The 14,960-nt window shown below is 38.9% G+C and overlaps 1 protein-coding gene across 8 annotated transcripts in view; it reads right to left on the minus strand.

Annotated features, from left to right (window-relative positions):
• LOC125253858 (kielin cysteine rich BMP regulator) overlaps positions 1-14,960 on the minus strand; it is a 98,301-nt gene that overhangs the window by 24,393 nt on the left and 58,948 nt on the right. For 3 of the 8 annotated variants that reach the window (XM_048168066.1, XM_048168072.1, XM_048168074.1), the window contains 14 exons: positions 14,046-14,131; positions 13,859-13,949; positions 13,112-13,208; positions 10,144-10,305; positions 9,368-9,477; positions 9,012-9,105; positions 8,485-8,646; positions 7,704-7,813; positions 6,430-6,523; positions 6,165-6,338; positions 3,203-3,285; positions 1,208-1,301; positions 780-962; positions 70-240 (listed from right to left, as the gene is read on the minus strand). In XM_048168066.1, the coding sequence (XP_048024023.1) occupies positions 70-240; positions 780-962; positions 1,208-1,301; positions 3,203-3,285; positions 6,165-6,338; positions 6,430-6,523; positions 7,704-7,813; positions 8,485-8,646; positions 9,012-9,105; positions 9,368-9,477; positions 10,144-10,305; positions 13,112-13,208; positions 13,859-13,949; positions 14,046-14,131 (1,711 nt within the window). The remainder of the gene's footprint in view (positions 1-69; positions 241-779; positions 963-1,207; positions 1,302-3,202; positions 3,286-6,164; positions 6,339-6,429; positions 6,524-7,703; positions 7,814-8,484; positions 8,647-9,011; positions 9,106-9,367; positions 9,478-10,143; positions 10,306-13,111; positions 13,209-13,858; positions 13,950-14,045; positions 14,132-14,960) is intronic. The other 5 variants (XM_048168067.1, XM_048168068.1, XM_048168069.1 and 2 more) reach the window with 5 other exon arrangements.

The following is a 14,960-nucleotide window of genomic DNA, read 5'->3' on the forward strand; positions in this document are numbered from 1 at the left end:
ATTCTTTTAATTTCCTGTACATCACACAAATATTCACATAAATGTGTATAAATATATGCAAACACGTACCATCGCATTGTGGGCAGCACTTGCCCTGTACAGGGAAAGGACAGGCGGTGCACGGACATTGTTTACGGTTACATGTGACTGTCCCGTCACGACAAACACACGTCCTGCATGGGTCTGATGTATCCTCAAATGTAGCGCCATTAGCGTGTTCCTTCTTATTATACAGACAACCTGCATGGCCGAAGTCAGACACAGACATAAATATATACTTTTAATATATATATATATATATATATATATATATATATATATATATATATATATATATATATATATATATATACACACATACACACTCATACATATGTGCTAACATTCTAAAGTGATATATTTTATGGTGCCGTTCAAAAGGGTCTGAACGTTTTTTTATGTTTTTGAAAGAAGTCACTTATGCTCACCAAGGCTGCATTTATTTGAACAAAATACAGTACATACAGTTTTTGATAAATAAAAAGAACAACATTCATTTGAAGTAGAAATCTTTTGATATTATAAATGTCTTTACTGTCACTTTTGATCAATTTAATGCACCCTTGCTAAATAAAATTTCTTAAAAAGAAAAAATCTTACTGACCCCAAACTTTTGAATGGTAGTGTATATATACACATATATAAATATAAATACTGCTCTCTACATATCAGTATTTGTTGATGAAACCTCATTAAAACTCTCTCATGCTCTTTAATGGGGTTTTTATGAAGTGTCTCACCATCACATGTGCGACAGCACTCTTGAATTATGGGATGAGAGCAGGTGGCAGAGGGGCAGGGCCTGTGCTGGCATCTCATCATCCCATTGGTGCAGGAGCATAATTGACATCTGTTAATAGGATGGTAGAACTGCTGCATGTGTCTGTAACGCTGTCCTTCAACATAGCAGTCAGCAGGGGGTGCTGTAAGGAATGAGATAAACACATTTACATCTACATACACTCAAACAAACACTTTTATGTTGTGTCACATCATGTTGGAATTATGGGAATTTTGAGATGCTGACTAGTAAATTACGTAAACGTAGTACGTAAGTACTAATAAATAGTAGTACCTAAACAGCTTAGAGTACAATCTTTAAATTGTCAACTTGTAATTAAGGTGATTCAGATGTGACGTGATTGTGGAATAAGAGCAGCAGTGTGACCTGGACATTGGGGGCAGCACTCTCCTGGCTGAATGAACGAATCAGCACAATTCACCGCTGGACATCGCTTCATCAGACACTGGACATTACCATTCTACAGACAAACACAACACAGATCTACAGTATGGCTGAGTGGATGTGTGGATGTACACTACAGTTCAAAAGTTGGGGTCAGTATGATTTTTTTCTTTATATTTTTATTCAGATTTTGAACTTTCTATTCATCAAAGATTCTGAAAATAAACAGTTTCCACACAAATATTAAGCACCATAATGTTTTCAACATTGATAATTAATGATAAATGTTTCTTGAGCAGCAAATCGGCATATTAGAATGATTTCTGAAGGATCGTGTGACACTTTTTACGTCCCGTGAGGTAGTTTGTACTGTTCTGGGGGCAGTCTTGTTTGTTTTTCTCTATGCTGTTTGTTGTTCCCTTTTTCTTTTCTGTGCTGCTGCTCTAACAGGAGCTGATTGCTGACAATTGCTACCCATTTGCTGATAGCCAACTAGCATTTCACTCATTGGCTCCTAAAGGGAGGAAACCAGCTATAAAAGCCATTAAGAAGGCACAGAGGAGAAGAGGGAAGAAAGACAGAGACATTTCTCTCTCCACATCGACCTTCTCTGCAGCCCCAGACTATTGTTGCTAGTTTTGGTGTTAACTATCTGACACTTTACTGATGTTTTATTAAGCTTATTGTGTCCCTTTTCACTCCAAAAAATCACCACCAAACAAGAAGTGCACATTAAAATCTCTCTCTCTGTTGCATTATCATCAACATACAGTGAATTACTCAAAACACTTATTACAACTAACAGTAAACAAATACATACAGATCTTATGCCTTTTCGGGGGATGCTTAATAAATGGACAAACTTTAAATCTGCGAAATAACTCTGAAGAACTTCTTGTCATAACCCATATAGCTCCGTAGACTAGAAAACCTGTCAAAATAAAAGTCCCGCCTTAGTAAAGCATAGCTCATTCATATTTAAAATACAAAAAAATCTTTAAGTGTATACAAAAACAAATTAGAAGACTAATCATGATAAAGTCTGTAACAATAAAGGATTAATATGTATTTAATTTATGCAGTGAAGAATACGCAGTGGTATTTTACATTTGTTTGCTTTATTTCTGTACCTGAAAACAATTAAACCTACCTAAAAAGAACTGTTTATTTCACGTATATCTTTGTTCAGTTGTATTTACGTAGGCCTGCTGAATGTTAAAAGGATCCAATCCATGTTCATTAAAAATTATTTGATGATGCAGCAATAAACCTGCTAATATAATTTAATGCAGGTGTTTTTCAACTTTGCTGATTTAAAACATGATCAAAATACTATCTATTTTGATGACAAAATTTCAAAACACAGGAAGTAACAAATATCGGTATCGGCCAAAAATTGTTTGTTAAAATCGGTATCGGTCCCAAAAAATCCTATCGGTGCATCCCTAGTCATAATGGATAGTCACTGCATGTATCAGAATTACCTATTTGCAGTAATGACGAATGAAATTGGCTAATTATTTGACCAAACGTGGCAATACACAAATGTATTTAAACTGACTCGTCAGGTTGAGGGTGTCTTTATTCTGATGTAGATTCTGTTTAGTTTGTTATTTTGGCCATGCCCCCTACAGAAGCCTTTTTGTGTTCCTGTTACCATTCCTTTACATAATAAATTAAATTTGCAGTTGATTTTGGTGGTTGGCAGTGTTCTTTAGTGCTGGGGCTGTGAATGAGAAGCTCTTCTCTGAAACTGGGATCGTAACACACTGAAGACTGGAGTAATAATGCTGAATAATAAAAATTCAGCTTTGAATAAATTACATTTGAAAATATATTAACATAGAAAGAAGTTGTTTAAAATAAATGTATAATATTTAAATAAATGAATAATGTAATAATATTTGATCAAATAAATGCAGACTTGATGATAACCCCAAACATTTGAATGGTAGCTTATGAGAAAGAGACACTTACGGTGCAACGGCACGTCCTACATTTGTCTACTGGATGTGGAAATTCCATTCCATTTGGATACTCATTACCCGCATATCTACATCCTGAACGAAAGGGAGAGAAGCTTTAAGTGACTGGTTTGCATATACTTACAGAAAAGGGTTTTCAAAAAAAAAAAAATCATATAGTATACAGTGGTGTGAATAAGTGTTTGCAAAATCCAAACCCACATGGCCCAGTGTGAAAGAGTGCTTGCCCCCTAAACCTAATAACTGGTTGGGCCACCCTTAGCAGCAACAACTGTAATCAAGCGTTTGCGATATCTTGCAATGAGTCTGTTACAGCGCTGTGGAGGAATTTTGGCCCACTCATCTTTGCAGAATTGTTGTAATTCAGCCACATTGGAGGGTTTTCGAGCATGAACCGCCTTTTTAAGGTCATGCCACAGCATCTCAATAGGATTGAGGTCAGGACTTTGACTAGGCCACTCCAAAGTCTTCATTTTGTTTTTCTTCAGCCATTCGAAGGTGGACTAGATCATTGTCCTGCTGCAGAACCCAAGTTCGCTTCAGCTTGGGGTCATGAACAGATGGCCGGACATTGTCCTTTAGGATTTTTTGGTAGACAGCAGAATTCATGGTTCCATTTATCACAGCAAGTCTTCCAGGTCCTGAAGCAGCAAAACAGCCCCAGACCATCACACTACCAGCACCATATTTTACTGTTGGAATGATGTTCTTTTTCTGAAATGCTGTGTTACTTTTACACCAGACCTAATGGGACACACACCTTCCAAAAAGTTCAGCCTTTGTCTCGTCAGTCCACAGAGTATTTTCCCAAATATTTTCAGAGCCTTTATGTTCTTTTTGCTCAGCAGCGATTTTCGTCTTTGAACTCTGCCATGCAGGCCATTTTTGCCCAGTCTCTTTCTTATGGTGGAGTCATGAACACTGACTTTAACTGAGGCAAGTGAGGCCTGCAGTTCTTTGGATGTTGTTGTGTGGTCTTTTGTGACCTCTTGTATGAGTCATCGCTGCGCTCTTGAGGTAATTTTGGTTGGCTGGCCACTCCTGGGAAGGTTCACCACTGTTCCATGTTTTCGTCATTTGTGGATAATGGCGCTCACTGTGGTTCGCTGGAGTCCCAAAGCTTTAGAAACGGCTTTATAACCTTTTCCAGACTGATAGATCTCAATTAATTTCGTTCTCATTTGTTCCTGAATTTCTTTGGATCTCAACATGATGTGTAGCTTTTGAGGATCTTTTGGTCTACTTCACTTTGTCAGGCAGGTCCTATTTAAGTAATTTCTTGATTACGAACAGGTGTGGCAGTAATTAGGCCTGGGTGTGGCTAGAGAAACTGAACTCAGGTGTGATAAACCACAGTTAAACCACAGTTTAACCACGGGGGGGGGGGATCTGAAATATTAAAGTCCCTGTAAAGTCAATTCTGAGAATTCTTTCTAAACACTTTATAAATGTTACAAATGTATTGCTGAAACACATTACAAAGTCTGTGAATTGTGTAATGCTTAATTGTGAAGTTAAAGCGTTAAACAGTTTTTCACCAAGTCTCTGCTCAGGATTTTTTGGGCGGAGCTAAAACAGGGGTCTAATGACGCACATCGTCCCCCGAGCATAGCCCCTCCCCTAACACTATATAACTGTCGATGACGCATCGAGTGTGGCGCCGCCTCTAACTCTACAGCGGTTCACTCGCTCAATCTCGAGTGTCATTACAGTCATACAGCCCTTTGCACATTTAGCTAGTAATGCCTTTGTCACGCAAATGCATATTACATGGTTGTTAAAATATGCAATATGCTCGGTCTCCTTATTTAAAAACTTTCATCAGACAGCTGGGATTCACAGATAATCCGCTGTTTTTGTAGCCTGACTTCGTCATACTCATATTCTAGGCAGACTTCCCGTCCAAAAAATGTTGTGGGCGGGGTTCGGGCTGGCACCCAGGCTACTGTTTTTGTTGAATGTGACTGAACAGACCTCGGCCCCCCTCCCGCCTCGGCCTTCTTACCGTCCCGACGATAACCGATGATATATGGGGCCGGACAGAGTCTCTCCCGTCCCGGCCTTCATCCTCCCGTCTCGCGGCACCGTCATTTGTCGACTCGACAACAGTTCGGCAGTTCGTGCCCACCAATGAGTGTGGTCCACAGTAACTCTACTAAAATGTGCAACCCTCTAACGTGATTCTTTTGTTTATATGCATCAGTATGTTTGACTCAAAGTTGAGACGGATGCTCTCGCGAGTGGGTGTGGTTTCAGCGCCGACAGCGGACACGCCCCCCAGCGTTTGAGAGCAGAGAGCGCTGCCTATTTTTTCGAGATTTTGATAACTTATTTTATTTACTTGCAGATTTTTTAATCATTCAAATTTGGCTGGGTGGTTAATAACACATTTTTCTGTGGTGTGACAAACTCAAAACACATACTTTAAAATGACTTTACAGGGACTTTAAAGTGTGACAAACATGCAAAAAAATAAAAAATCAGGAAGGGGGCAAACACTTTTTCACACCACTGTATATATATAATATTTCTCCTAAACAGAAATTACATTGAATGGAGAGCATTTTGAGACTATTCAAATGCACACAAAAAAAATCATAAATTTAGGGTCAGAAATTAAGAGGGTTTCAGGCCACCTGACATGACAAAAATGCCCTTAAAAATTTAAAAATATAGTGGGAAAATTTGCCCCTAATGAATTAATATTCTATTCTAGGCTTCGTTACATATTATAACATACATATTAGTTGATTTCATTTTATTGGTCGTTTATTATAAAATTGTTCAAACTCACAACTTTTTTTAAATTAACTGGTTCAATTAAAGGATGACAAACTTTAAATGGTCAGGGAAAATGTGCCTTCATCAAAGTAAAAAAAGGAAGATAAATTAAATAAGTTAATTTGTGAAATCAAAATTTGTTTTAAAGCAATTTTGATGCTTAAGGTTTTCACCATTGCAGTTGTTTTGGCAGCACGTCCCTAGCTGGGGATTGTTGCATTTCAGCTTTGGACACTCGCGATTCCCACATTCCACATGTCCATCAGTGCAAACACAATCCTCACATTGATTCTCACGATTCGGAAATGTACCACCATTAGTAATGATTCGGTTTTCATATTCACAGTCTTGAAAGTGAAGAAATTGGCAAGAGGACACAATAACTGTTAGTGTGCACACTAAGATCAAGTTATCTGCGGTTAGTTAGTGAAGGTGTACCTAGACACCGGGGGCAGCACTCTCCAGGGGGAGTGTATGGATTAGAACACGTCACTCCAATACAGCTTGCCATACCACACAATGCCTGACCGTCCTACACACACACACACACACACATTCATGTATAGAAACTAGCCAATAGTTACTAGATACACTTTCAGAAAATAACAACATATTTTATCAAAACGTTAAACATTTGATAACCACTGAAACATTTAAAGCTGCTGTAGGTAACTTTTGTAAAAAAATATTTTTTACATATTTGTTAAACCTGTCATTATGTCCTGACAGTAGAATATGAGACAGATAATCTGTGAAAAAAATCAAGCTCCTCTGGCTCCTCCCAGTGGTCCTATTGCCATTTGCAGAAATACACCGCTCCCGGTAAGAAACAACCAATCAGAGCCAGGAGGAGTGTCTTAGCAGTGTCAATCAATCAAGCTCGCGTGCGCGCTGATCACACCCCTCTCATGCACAGTGTACAGGCGTTCAAATTCAAGATTACCGGTGTGCCGCAGCTTTGCTTATGGCGAAATAAAACGATGTTATATGCAAAGGACCACCCTGAAATCTACAAGAAACTATGCCATACATAATTTGTCAGTCCTGTTTTGAAATCATCTTAGTTGTGTAGTTCTTAAAAAATGAAACAAATCAAGCAGGGATAGCTCCCTCCACCTTGGAAAAGCCGTTATTTACCCTCGTTTTATTTTGGGCTCTATCTAATTCTTTCTTTTTGGCTTATTTATCATCGTCATCTGTCTTTTTCCGTTTACCCGTCTTTATTTTATGAGCAGGTGCCACTCGAGGAATTGGCAGTTTGGATTGTTTGTTCGCCATAAGCAAAGCTGCGGCACACCGGTAATCTTGAATTTGAACGCATGTACACTGTGCATGAGAGGGGTGTGATCAGCGCGCACGCGAGCTTGATTGATTGACACTGCTAAGACACTCCTCCTGGCTCTGATTGGTTGTTTCTTACCGGGAGCGGTGTATTTCTGCAAATGGCAATAGGACCACTGGGAGGAGCCAGAGGAGCTTGATTTTTTCACAGATTATATCTGTCTCATATTCTACTGTCAGGACATAATGTCAGGTTTAACAAATATGTAAAAAAATATTTTTTTTACAAAAGTTACCTACAGCAGCTTTAAAGTGTTTAACAACCACAGTTGTTCATTTTGTACTTATGGTTAGTGATTGAACAAACCCTGAAGCCTATTAAAACCTTGTATTTAACATTCATAAAATGTAAAATCTAGTATTGTGTATACCCGACAGTGGCACGTCACACAGGGATCCTCCGGGTCCTTGAACGTTTGGCCATTTTCATAAAAACGCTGCTTGTATTGGCACTGCCCACAGGAGCCACAGCACTCACCACCTGTCATATAATGATCAAAATCTTCTAGCTAGATGGATTGTTACTGATGTTAGCAAAGGTTACACCCTCTTAGCCTGAATATTCTGTGGCTCTGTTCCAAACCCTGGTGAGCTGCCTACCATGGCAGCATTTGTAGGCACTAAAGGAACACTCACAATTTGAAAATAAGACAGCTTATGCAAATCTAAAGCAGCATGGCTTTTATACAAACATATATCAGGAAATCCAAGCAAGCATGGCAATGAGCTGATTGCAGTGGAAACTTTCAAGACAAGTAAAATGCTACTTTAGATATACCTGTTTTTTCAGTATTGAGAATTGTCCTGAGAGAAATTAGTCCAATCTAATTAAAATGCAGATGTTTTCAGATATATTTCCAGATATAAATTATTTTATTTTATTTTTTTTAGTTGTGGTATATTTTAGCATTTGAAGCTAAATTTGAAAAATGTATTTCATCAAGCCACCCTGTTTACAAAATATATTCAGCATACTGTATATTTGAACTCTTTTTTTGGGGGTTAAAATTGTATTCAAATCAGTTACTATCTTTTACTTTGTATGCTGCCTTAAATCGTAGCGGCTGGCCTATGTAGACAACTATGTAGGCCTTAATATCTTTCAATTTAATTGCTTTCTTTGCCTTGTCTTTTCTTCTCTCTCTCTCTTACCTGGAGGGGTGGGTGTTGGGCAGGGCACGGGGGTCGGTGCACAGGGGTTGTTGCATGGGGGTTTGGGACTACACGTCACCTTCCCCCTCACACAAGAACAACTCTGGCCAGCGTCAGTCCAGGCGGCACCTTCCTCATATCGAACACCATTCCATATACATCCTACAAACACACACAGAATGAACACAAGTAAAAGTTTAGGGTTGGTAAGATTTTTTAATGTTTTTGAAAGAATTCTCTTATGCTCATCAAGGCTGCATTTATTTGATCAAAAATACAGTTAAAAAACAGTAATAATATTGTGAAATATTATTACAATTTAAAGCTGCATTCCCACATTCCACACGTCCATCAGTGCAAACACAATCCTCACATTGATTCTCATGATTCGGAAATGTACCTCCATTAGTAATGATTTGGTTTTCATATTCACAGTCTTGAAAGTGAAGAAATTGGCAAGAGGACACAATAACTGTTAGTGTGCACACTAAGATCAAGTTATCTGCGGTTAGTTAGTGAAGGTGTACCTAGACACCGGGGGCAGCACTCTCCAGGGGGAGTGTATGGATTAGAACACGTCACTCCAATACAGCTTGCCATACCACACAATGCCTGACCGTCCTACACACACACACACACACACACACACACACACACACACACATTCATGTATAGAAACTAGCCAAGTTACTAGATACACTTTCAGAAAATAACACATTTTATCAAAACGTTAAACATTTGATAACCACTGAAACATTTAAACAGTGTTTAACAACCACAGTTGCTCATTTTGTACTTATGGTTAGTGATTGAACAAACCCTGAATCCTATTAAAACCTTGTATTTAACATTCATAAAATGTAAAATCTAGTATTGTGTATACCCGACAGTGGCACGTCACACAGGGATCCTCCGGGTCCTTGAATGTTTGGCCATTTTCATAAAAACGCTGCTTGTACTGGCACTGCCCACAGGAGCCACAGCACTCACCACCTGTCATATAATGATCAAAATCTTCTAGCTAGATGGATTGTTACTGATGTTAGCAAAGGTTACACCCTCTTAGCCTGAATATTCTGTGGCTCTGTTCCAAACCCTGGTGAGCTGCCTACCATGGCAGCATTTGTAGGCACTAAAGGAACACTCACAATTTGAAAATAAGACAGCTTATGCAAATCTAAAGCAGCATGGCTTTTATACAAACATTATTCAGGAAATCCAAGCAAGCATGGCAATGAGCTGATTGCAGTGGAAACTTTCAAGTAAAACGCTACTTTAGATATACCTGTTTTATTCAGTATTGAGAATTGTCCTGAGAGAAATTAGTCCAATCTAATTAAAATGCAGCTGTTTTCAGATATATTTTCAGATATAAATTATTTATTTTATTTTTTTTAGTTGTGGTATATTTTAACATTTAAAGCTAAATTTGAAAAATGTATTTCATCAAGCCACCCTGTTTACAAAATATATTCAGCATACTGTATATTTAAACTCTTTTTTGGGGTCAAAATTGTATTCAAATCAGTTACTTTCTATCTTTTACTTTGTACGCTGCCTTAAATCGTAGCGGCTGGCCTATGTAGACAACTATGTAGGCCTTAATATCTTTTAATTTAATTGTTTTCTTTGCCTTGTCTTTTCTTCTCTCTCTCTTACCTGGATGCATGGGTGTTGGGCAGGGCATGGGGGTCGGTGCACAGGGGTTGTTGCACGGGGGTTTGGGACTACACGTCACCTGCCCCCTCACACAAGAACAACTCTGGCCAGCATCAGTCCAGGCGGCACCTTCCTCATATTGAACACCATTCCATATACATCCTACAAACACACACAGAATGAACACAAGTAAAAGTTTAGGGTTGGTAAGATTTTTTTTATGTTTTTGAAAGAATTCTCTTATGCTCATCAAAGCTGCATTTATTTGATCAAAAATACAGTTAAAAAATAGTAATAATATTGTGAAATATTATTACAATTTAAAGCTACAGTCCGCCAATCAGATTCTACGTCTTGAAAGTATGACCAATATAAGAATTTTCACTGGAAAATATCATCTTAACAAGTAAGTAACATTTCTGCTACTTTTGTTCTGACCAACTGAGGAAAAAAGCAATAAATTGTGCTGCCATTGATGATTAAACCGTGCAAATTATTATTACTGTTATACTTTGTTCTCAAATTGTTAATGTTAACAACATCAGCATTGCGTGACTATGTGTATTTAGAATCAGAATCATAATCAGAAAGAGGTTTATTGTCAGGTACGTTGTTTACACATACTAGGAATTTGTTTTAGTGACAGAAGCTCCACAGTGCAACAGAGTGACAGCGACAAGACAAGACACATAATAAAAAGAATAAAATAATAATATACAAATTTACAAGATAGACAAAGTGCAAAAAAAGCAAAAAACAATATATATTATAGACAATTGTATATACAGTTATGTGTTCAAATTGAGATATAAATAAGTGTTTTAAGTAAATAATGTGTAATAGTGTTCCGTGTTTGTCAAGTGTTCATGAGATGGATTGCTTGAGGGAAGAAACTGTTCCTGTGTCTGGTCGTTCTGGTGCTCAGAGCTCTGTAGCGTCGACTGGATGGCAACAGTTCAAAGAGGGAGTGTGCTGGATGTGAGGGGTCCAGAGTGATCTTCTTTGCCCTTTTTCTCACTCTGGCTAAGTACAGTTCTTGGAGAGTGGGGAGGGTTGTACCAATGATTCGTTCAGCAGACCGGACTACCCTCTGTAGTCTTCTGAGGTCAGATTTGGTAGCTGAGCTGAACCAAACGTTAATTGAAGTGTAAAGGATGGATTCGATGATGGCAGAGTAGAACTGTTTCAGCAGCTCCTGTGGTAGGTTGAACTTCCTCAGCTGGCGAAGGAAGTACAACCTCTGCTGGGCCTTTTTCACAATGGACTCAATGTGGTTGTCCCACTTCAGGTCCTGGGAGATGGTGGTGCCCAGGAACCTGAATGACTCCACTGCAGTCACAGTGCTGTTTATGATGGTGAGTGGGGGGAGAGCAGGGGGTTTCTCCTGAAGTCCACGGTCATCTCCACTGTCTTGAGTGTGCTGAGCTCCAGGTTGTTAAGACTGCACCAGACAGCCAGCTGTTCAACCTCCAGTCTATAAGCAGACTCGTCACCGTCCTGGATGAGGCCGATCAGTGTGGTGTCATCCACAAACTTCAGGAGCTTGACAGAGGGGTCTTTAGAGGTGCAGTCGTTGGTGTACAGGGAGAAGAGCTGTGGGGAGAGAAAACAGCCCTGAGCGGCGCCGGTGCTGATGGTGAGGGTGCTGGATGAGAATTTTCCCAGCCTCACTAGCTGCTGCCTGTCTGTCAGGAAGCTGGTGATCCACTGACAGACAGAGGTGGGCACGGAGAGTTGAGTTAGTTTGGGCTGGAGGAGTGATGGGATGATGGTGTTAAAAGCAGAGCTGAAGTCCACAAACAGGATCCTCACATAAGACCCTGGTCTGTCCAGATGCTGGAGAACATAATGCAGTCCCATATTGACTGCATCATCCACAGACCTGTTTGCTCGGTAAGCAAACTGCAGGGGGTCCAGTAAGGGTCCAGTGATGTCCTTCAGATAAGCCAGAACCAGTCTTTCAAATGACTTCATGGCCACAGATGTTAGAGCCACAGGTCTGTAGTCATTTAGTCCAGTAATTTTGGGTTTCTTTGGGACGGGGATGATGGTGGAGCGTTTGAAGCATGAGGGGACTTCGCACAGCTCCAGTGATCTGTTGAAGATCTGTGTGAAGATGGGGGCCAGCTGGTCAGCGCAGGTTTTCAGACAGGCTGGTGAAACGCTGTCTGGGCCTAGTGCCTTTCTTCTCTTGTTCTTTCTGAAGACCTGCCGCACGTCATCTTCACTGAACTGAATTGCAGGTGTGGGGGAGAGGGGGGTTGTTGGAGGTGTTAATGGTATTTTTTCAAATCTGCAATAAAACTCATTCAGATTGTCTGCCAGTCGTTGATTCTCCACAGAACTGGGGGATGGTGTCTTATAGTTGGTGTATATAAGCGTTACCTGTAGATTACAATTTATGTAGCCACTCCCTAGTCCAAAGTCTTTTGCTTTTTGACTACGTGTGAATCTCCAGTTGTCACTGATGATTGTCATTTGGATCTTTCTGGTTTACAATCCGCCATCAAAATGATAAGTTTAATTATTTCAGCTGCTGTGAGAACAGGTTATAAATGATCCGCTACAAGCAGCATCCTCACATGATAAAACCGACTAGCCTGGACGGCACTCCTTCCTTTCTGTTTACGGACGTGACGTAATGACGCAAAGACGAACTGCTGCATGCTCGATGTTTTAATGTTTTATAATAAGAGCGACATGGTGGATTTCTGCATTTCCCGCAGAAATCCACCATGTCGCTCTTATTATAAAACATTAGTACAAGCTTACCGTTGTGAATCGACCTAAGATAATGAGATTGACAGAACACTGGCTGGTAATGTACTTGCTCAAAAATTGATTTTGGATAATTTTTAACTCAAAAAAGTTACGGACTGCAGCTTTAAAATAACTGTTTTCTATTGTAATATATTTTTAAATGCAATGTGTTCCTGTGATGGCAAAGCTGAATTTTCAGTCACATTACCTCTGCACTCTGGGCAGCAGACATTAGGATTGGTGGGAGTGGGGACTGGACATTTTATAGGTGGGCATCTTTCCTGGCGGCATCTCACGTTACCCTTCTTTATCAAACACACACACACACACACACACAAGAAACAATGGCTTCAATGCCATCAAACTTAACATGATTTTTTATGTGCTCTGTTTGAATATGCACATATGCAAATGAGATTTAAAACAGATAACAACTTCAGTTTCAGTATCTTCATATGGCTTCAGGGCTACATAACATTTGTGCACTTTTGTGAGTCTTTTTTGGACATTTTTAATACAACTTTTGTTTGTTTTTTTAAGTCATAGTTTTTGTCTTTTGACATAAATATTCTTTAAATTTACTCAATATTTTGTCATGCCATATTCATCAATTTTAGCCAAATTTGGCATTTAATTTTTAGCTCAGGTTTTACATTTTATTTGACACAAAAAGATTAAATCAAATACTTAAAGGGATATTTCAGTATCCATACGGTCGTCAGCCGCAAGCTAGGTATTTATTATTTTTAAAGTTTTAAATATGGATATTTTTCTTACAAAACCTCATCAAAGGTAGCTTTTTTGGGTGCATACAACTCATAGGTGGACATGAAGATCTTGTATTTTCACTCGACACTTGCCTACCCTGTATCACAAGATTTACACATTCACATACAAATACATTCAAATGATCATACACTGTACTACACACACTTTTATCCAAGAAAATACTCACCGAGCACTGACATTTCAAGCACGGATCCTGTCTGGATATGAAGGTTTGACCGTCTGAGTATACATCACCCTCATATCTGCACTCCTCACATCTGAACATCAATTGATTAATAAAGAGTGTTTCCTGTAAGATCCTCATCTCGTTTACTATTTTAGCTAAAATTGTTATGAAAAACTGTTATTAATACCGTTCACAACATTCTCCTGGTCTCCTCACAGGATTCTGACAGGGAGTCGGTGGGCAGGGGTACCGAACGCAATTAATATTCCCATTCTGAAAGAAAAATAGTTAAGAATCTTCTGCTAGAATGCAATTATTTTCTTTATTTTTAGAATATCATATTAAATGCTGGATGGCTTCTGTTGATAAATGGCATGCAATTCATTTTAAAACGTATTGTATGATGGAGAAAATGCTGTATTACGGTTACTAAAAATAAAGCTGCATCTGATTATGCTATGTTAGCTACTTCACAAAATAGTGTTTTTCTCTGAGGCATGGTAAAGCGTGGTACTCGCAAAAAACAATAAGACTAAACGTGTTGAGCTATATAACAATAATTCGATTTCTGTCTATAAAAATATCAAAACCTTTGTTCCCTTGCCTATTAAAACATGTAAATATTAAAACGTCTTTGGTGTTTCCATGGTTTAAAACCGGAAACCGAGGGCAACGCGGGTATGACGCAATTGACAGGCGACTCCTCACACATCCTGGAACCTTGGTTAAAATTGCAATTTTCTCACGATTTACAAATAGTTGGAAACATTTGGGATGTTGTAAGTACTCAAGTGAACAAAATACATAATACTGGCCTTTGGATATTTTACTGCAAAATTCTTACATATAGGCCTTTATCACACTTCCGCGTTTGAAAAGCGGAAGCTTCAAGTATTAGCGTAAAATAACTTCCGCTGCAGCCTTTAACATTGGCCATGCCCATAGCATGGGAATGTTGTGATTTATTTTTGTAAAATTCAGCACAGATACTTATTATAAAGACACAAACCTCTGTTTACAATCATTAATTGAGTATTGCGAAACAAATAAAAAAGGCGTCATAATATTCTGACGCATATTTCGTTATTTAAATGGGAGTGCA

The sequence above is a fragment of the Megalobrama amblycephala genome, linkage group LG19, assembly GCF_018812025.1.
Source record: "Megalobrama amblycephala isolate DHTTF-2021 linkage group LG19, ASM1881202v1, whole genome shotgun sequence".
Classification (NCBI taxonomy): domain Eukaryota; kingdom Metazoa; phylum Chordata; class Actinopteri; order Cypriniformes; family Xenocyprididae; genus Megalobrama; species Megalobrama amblycephala.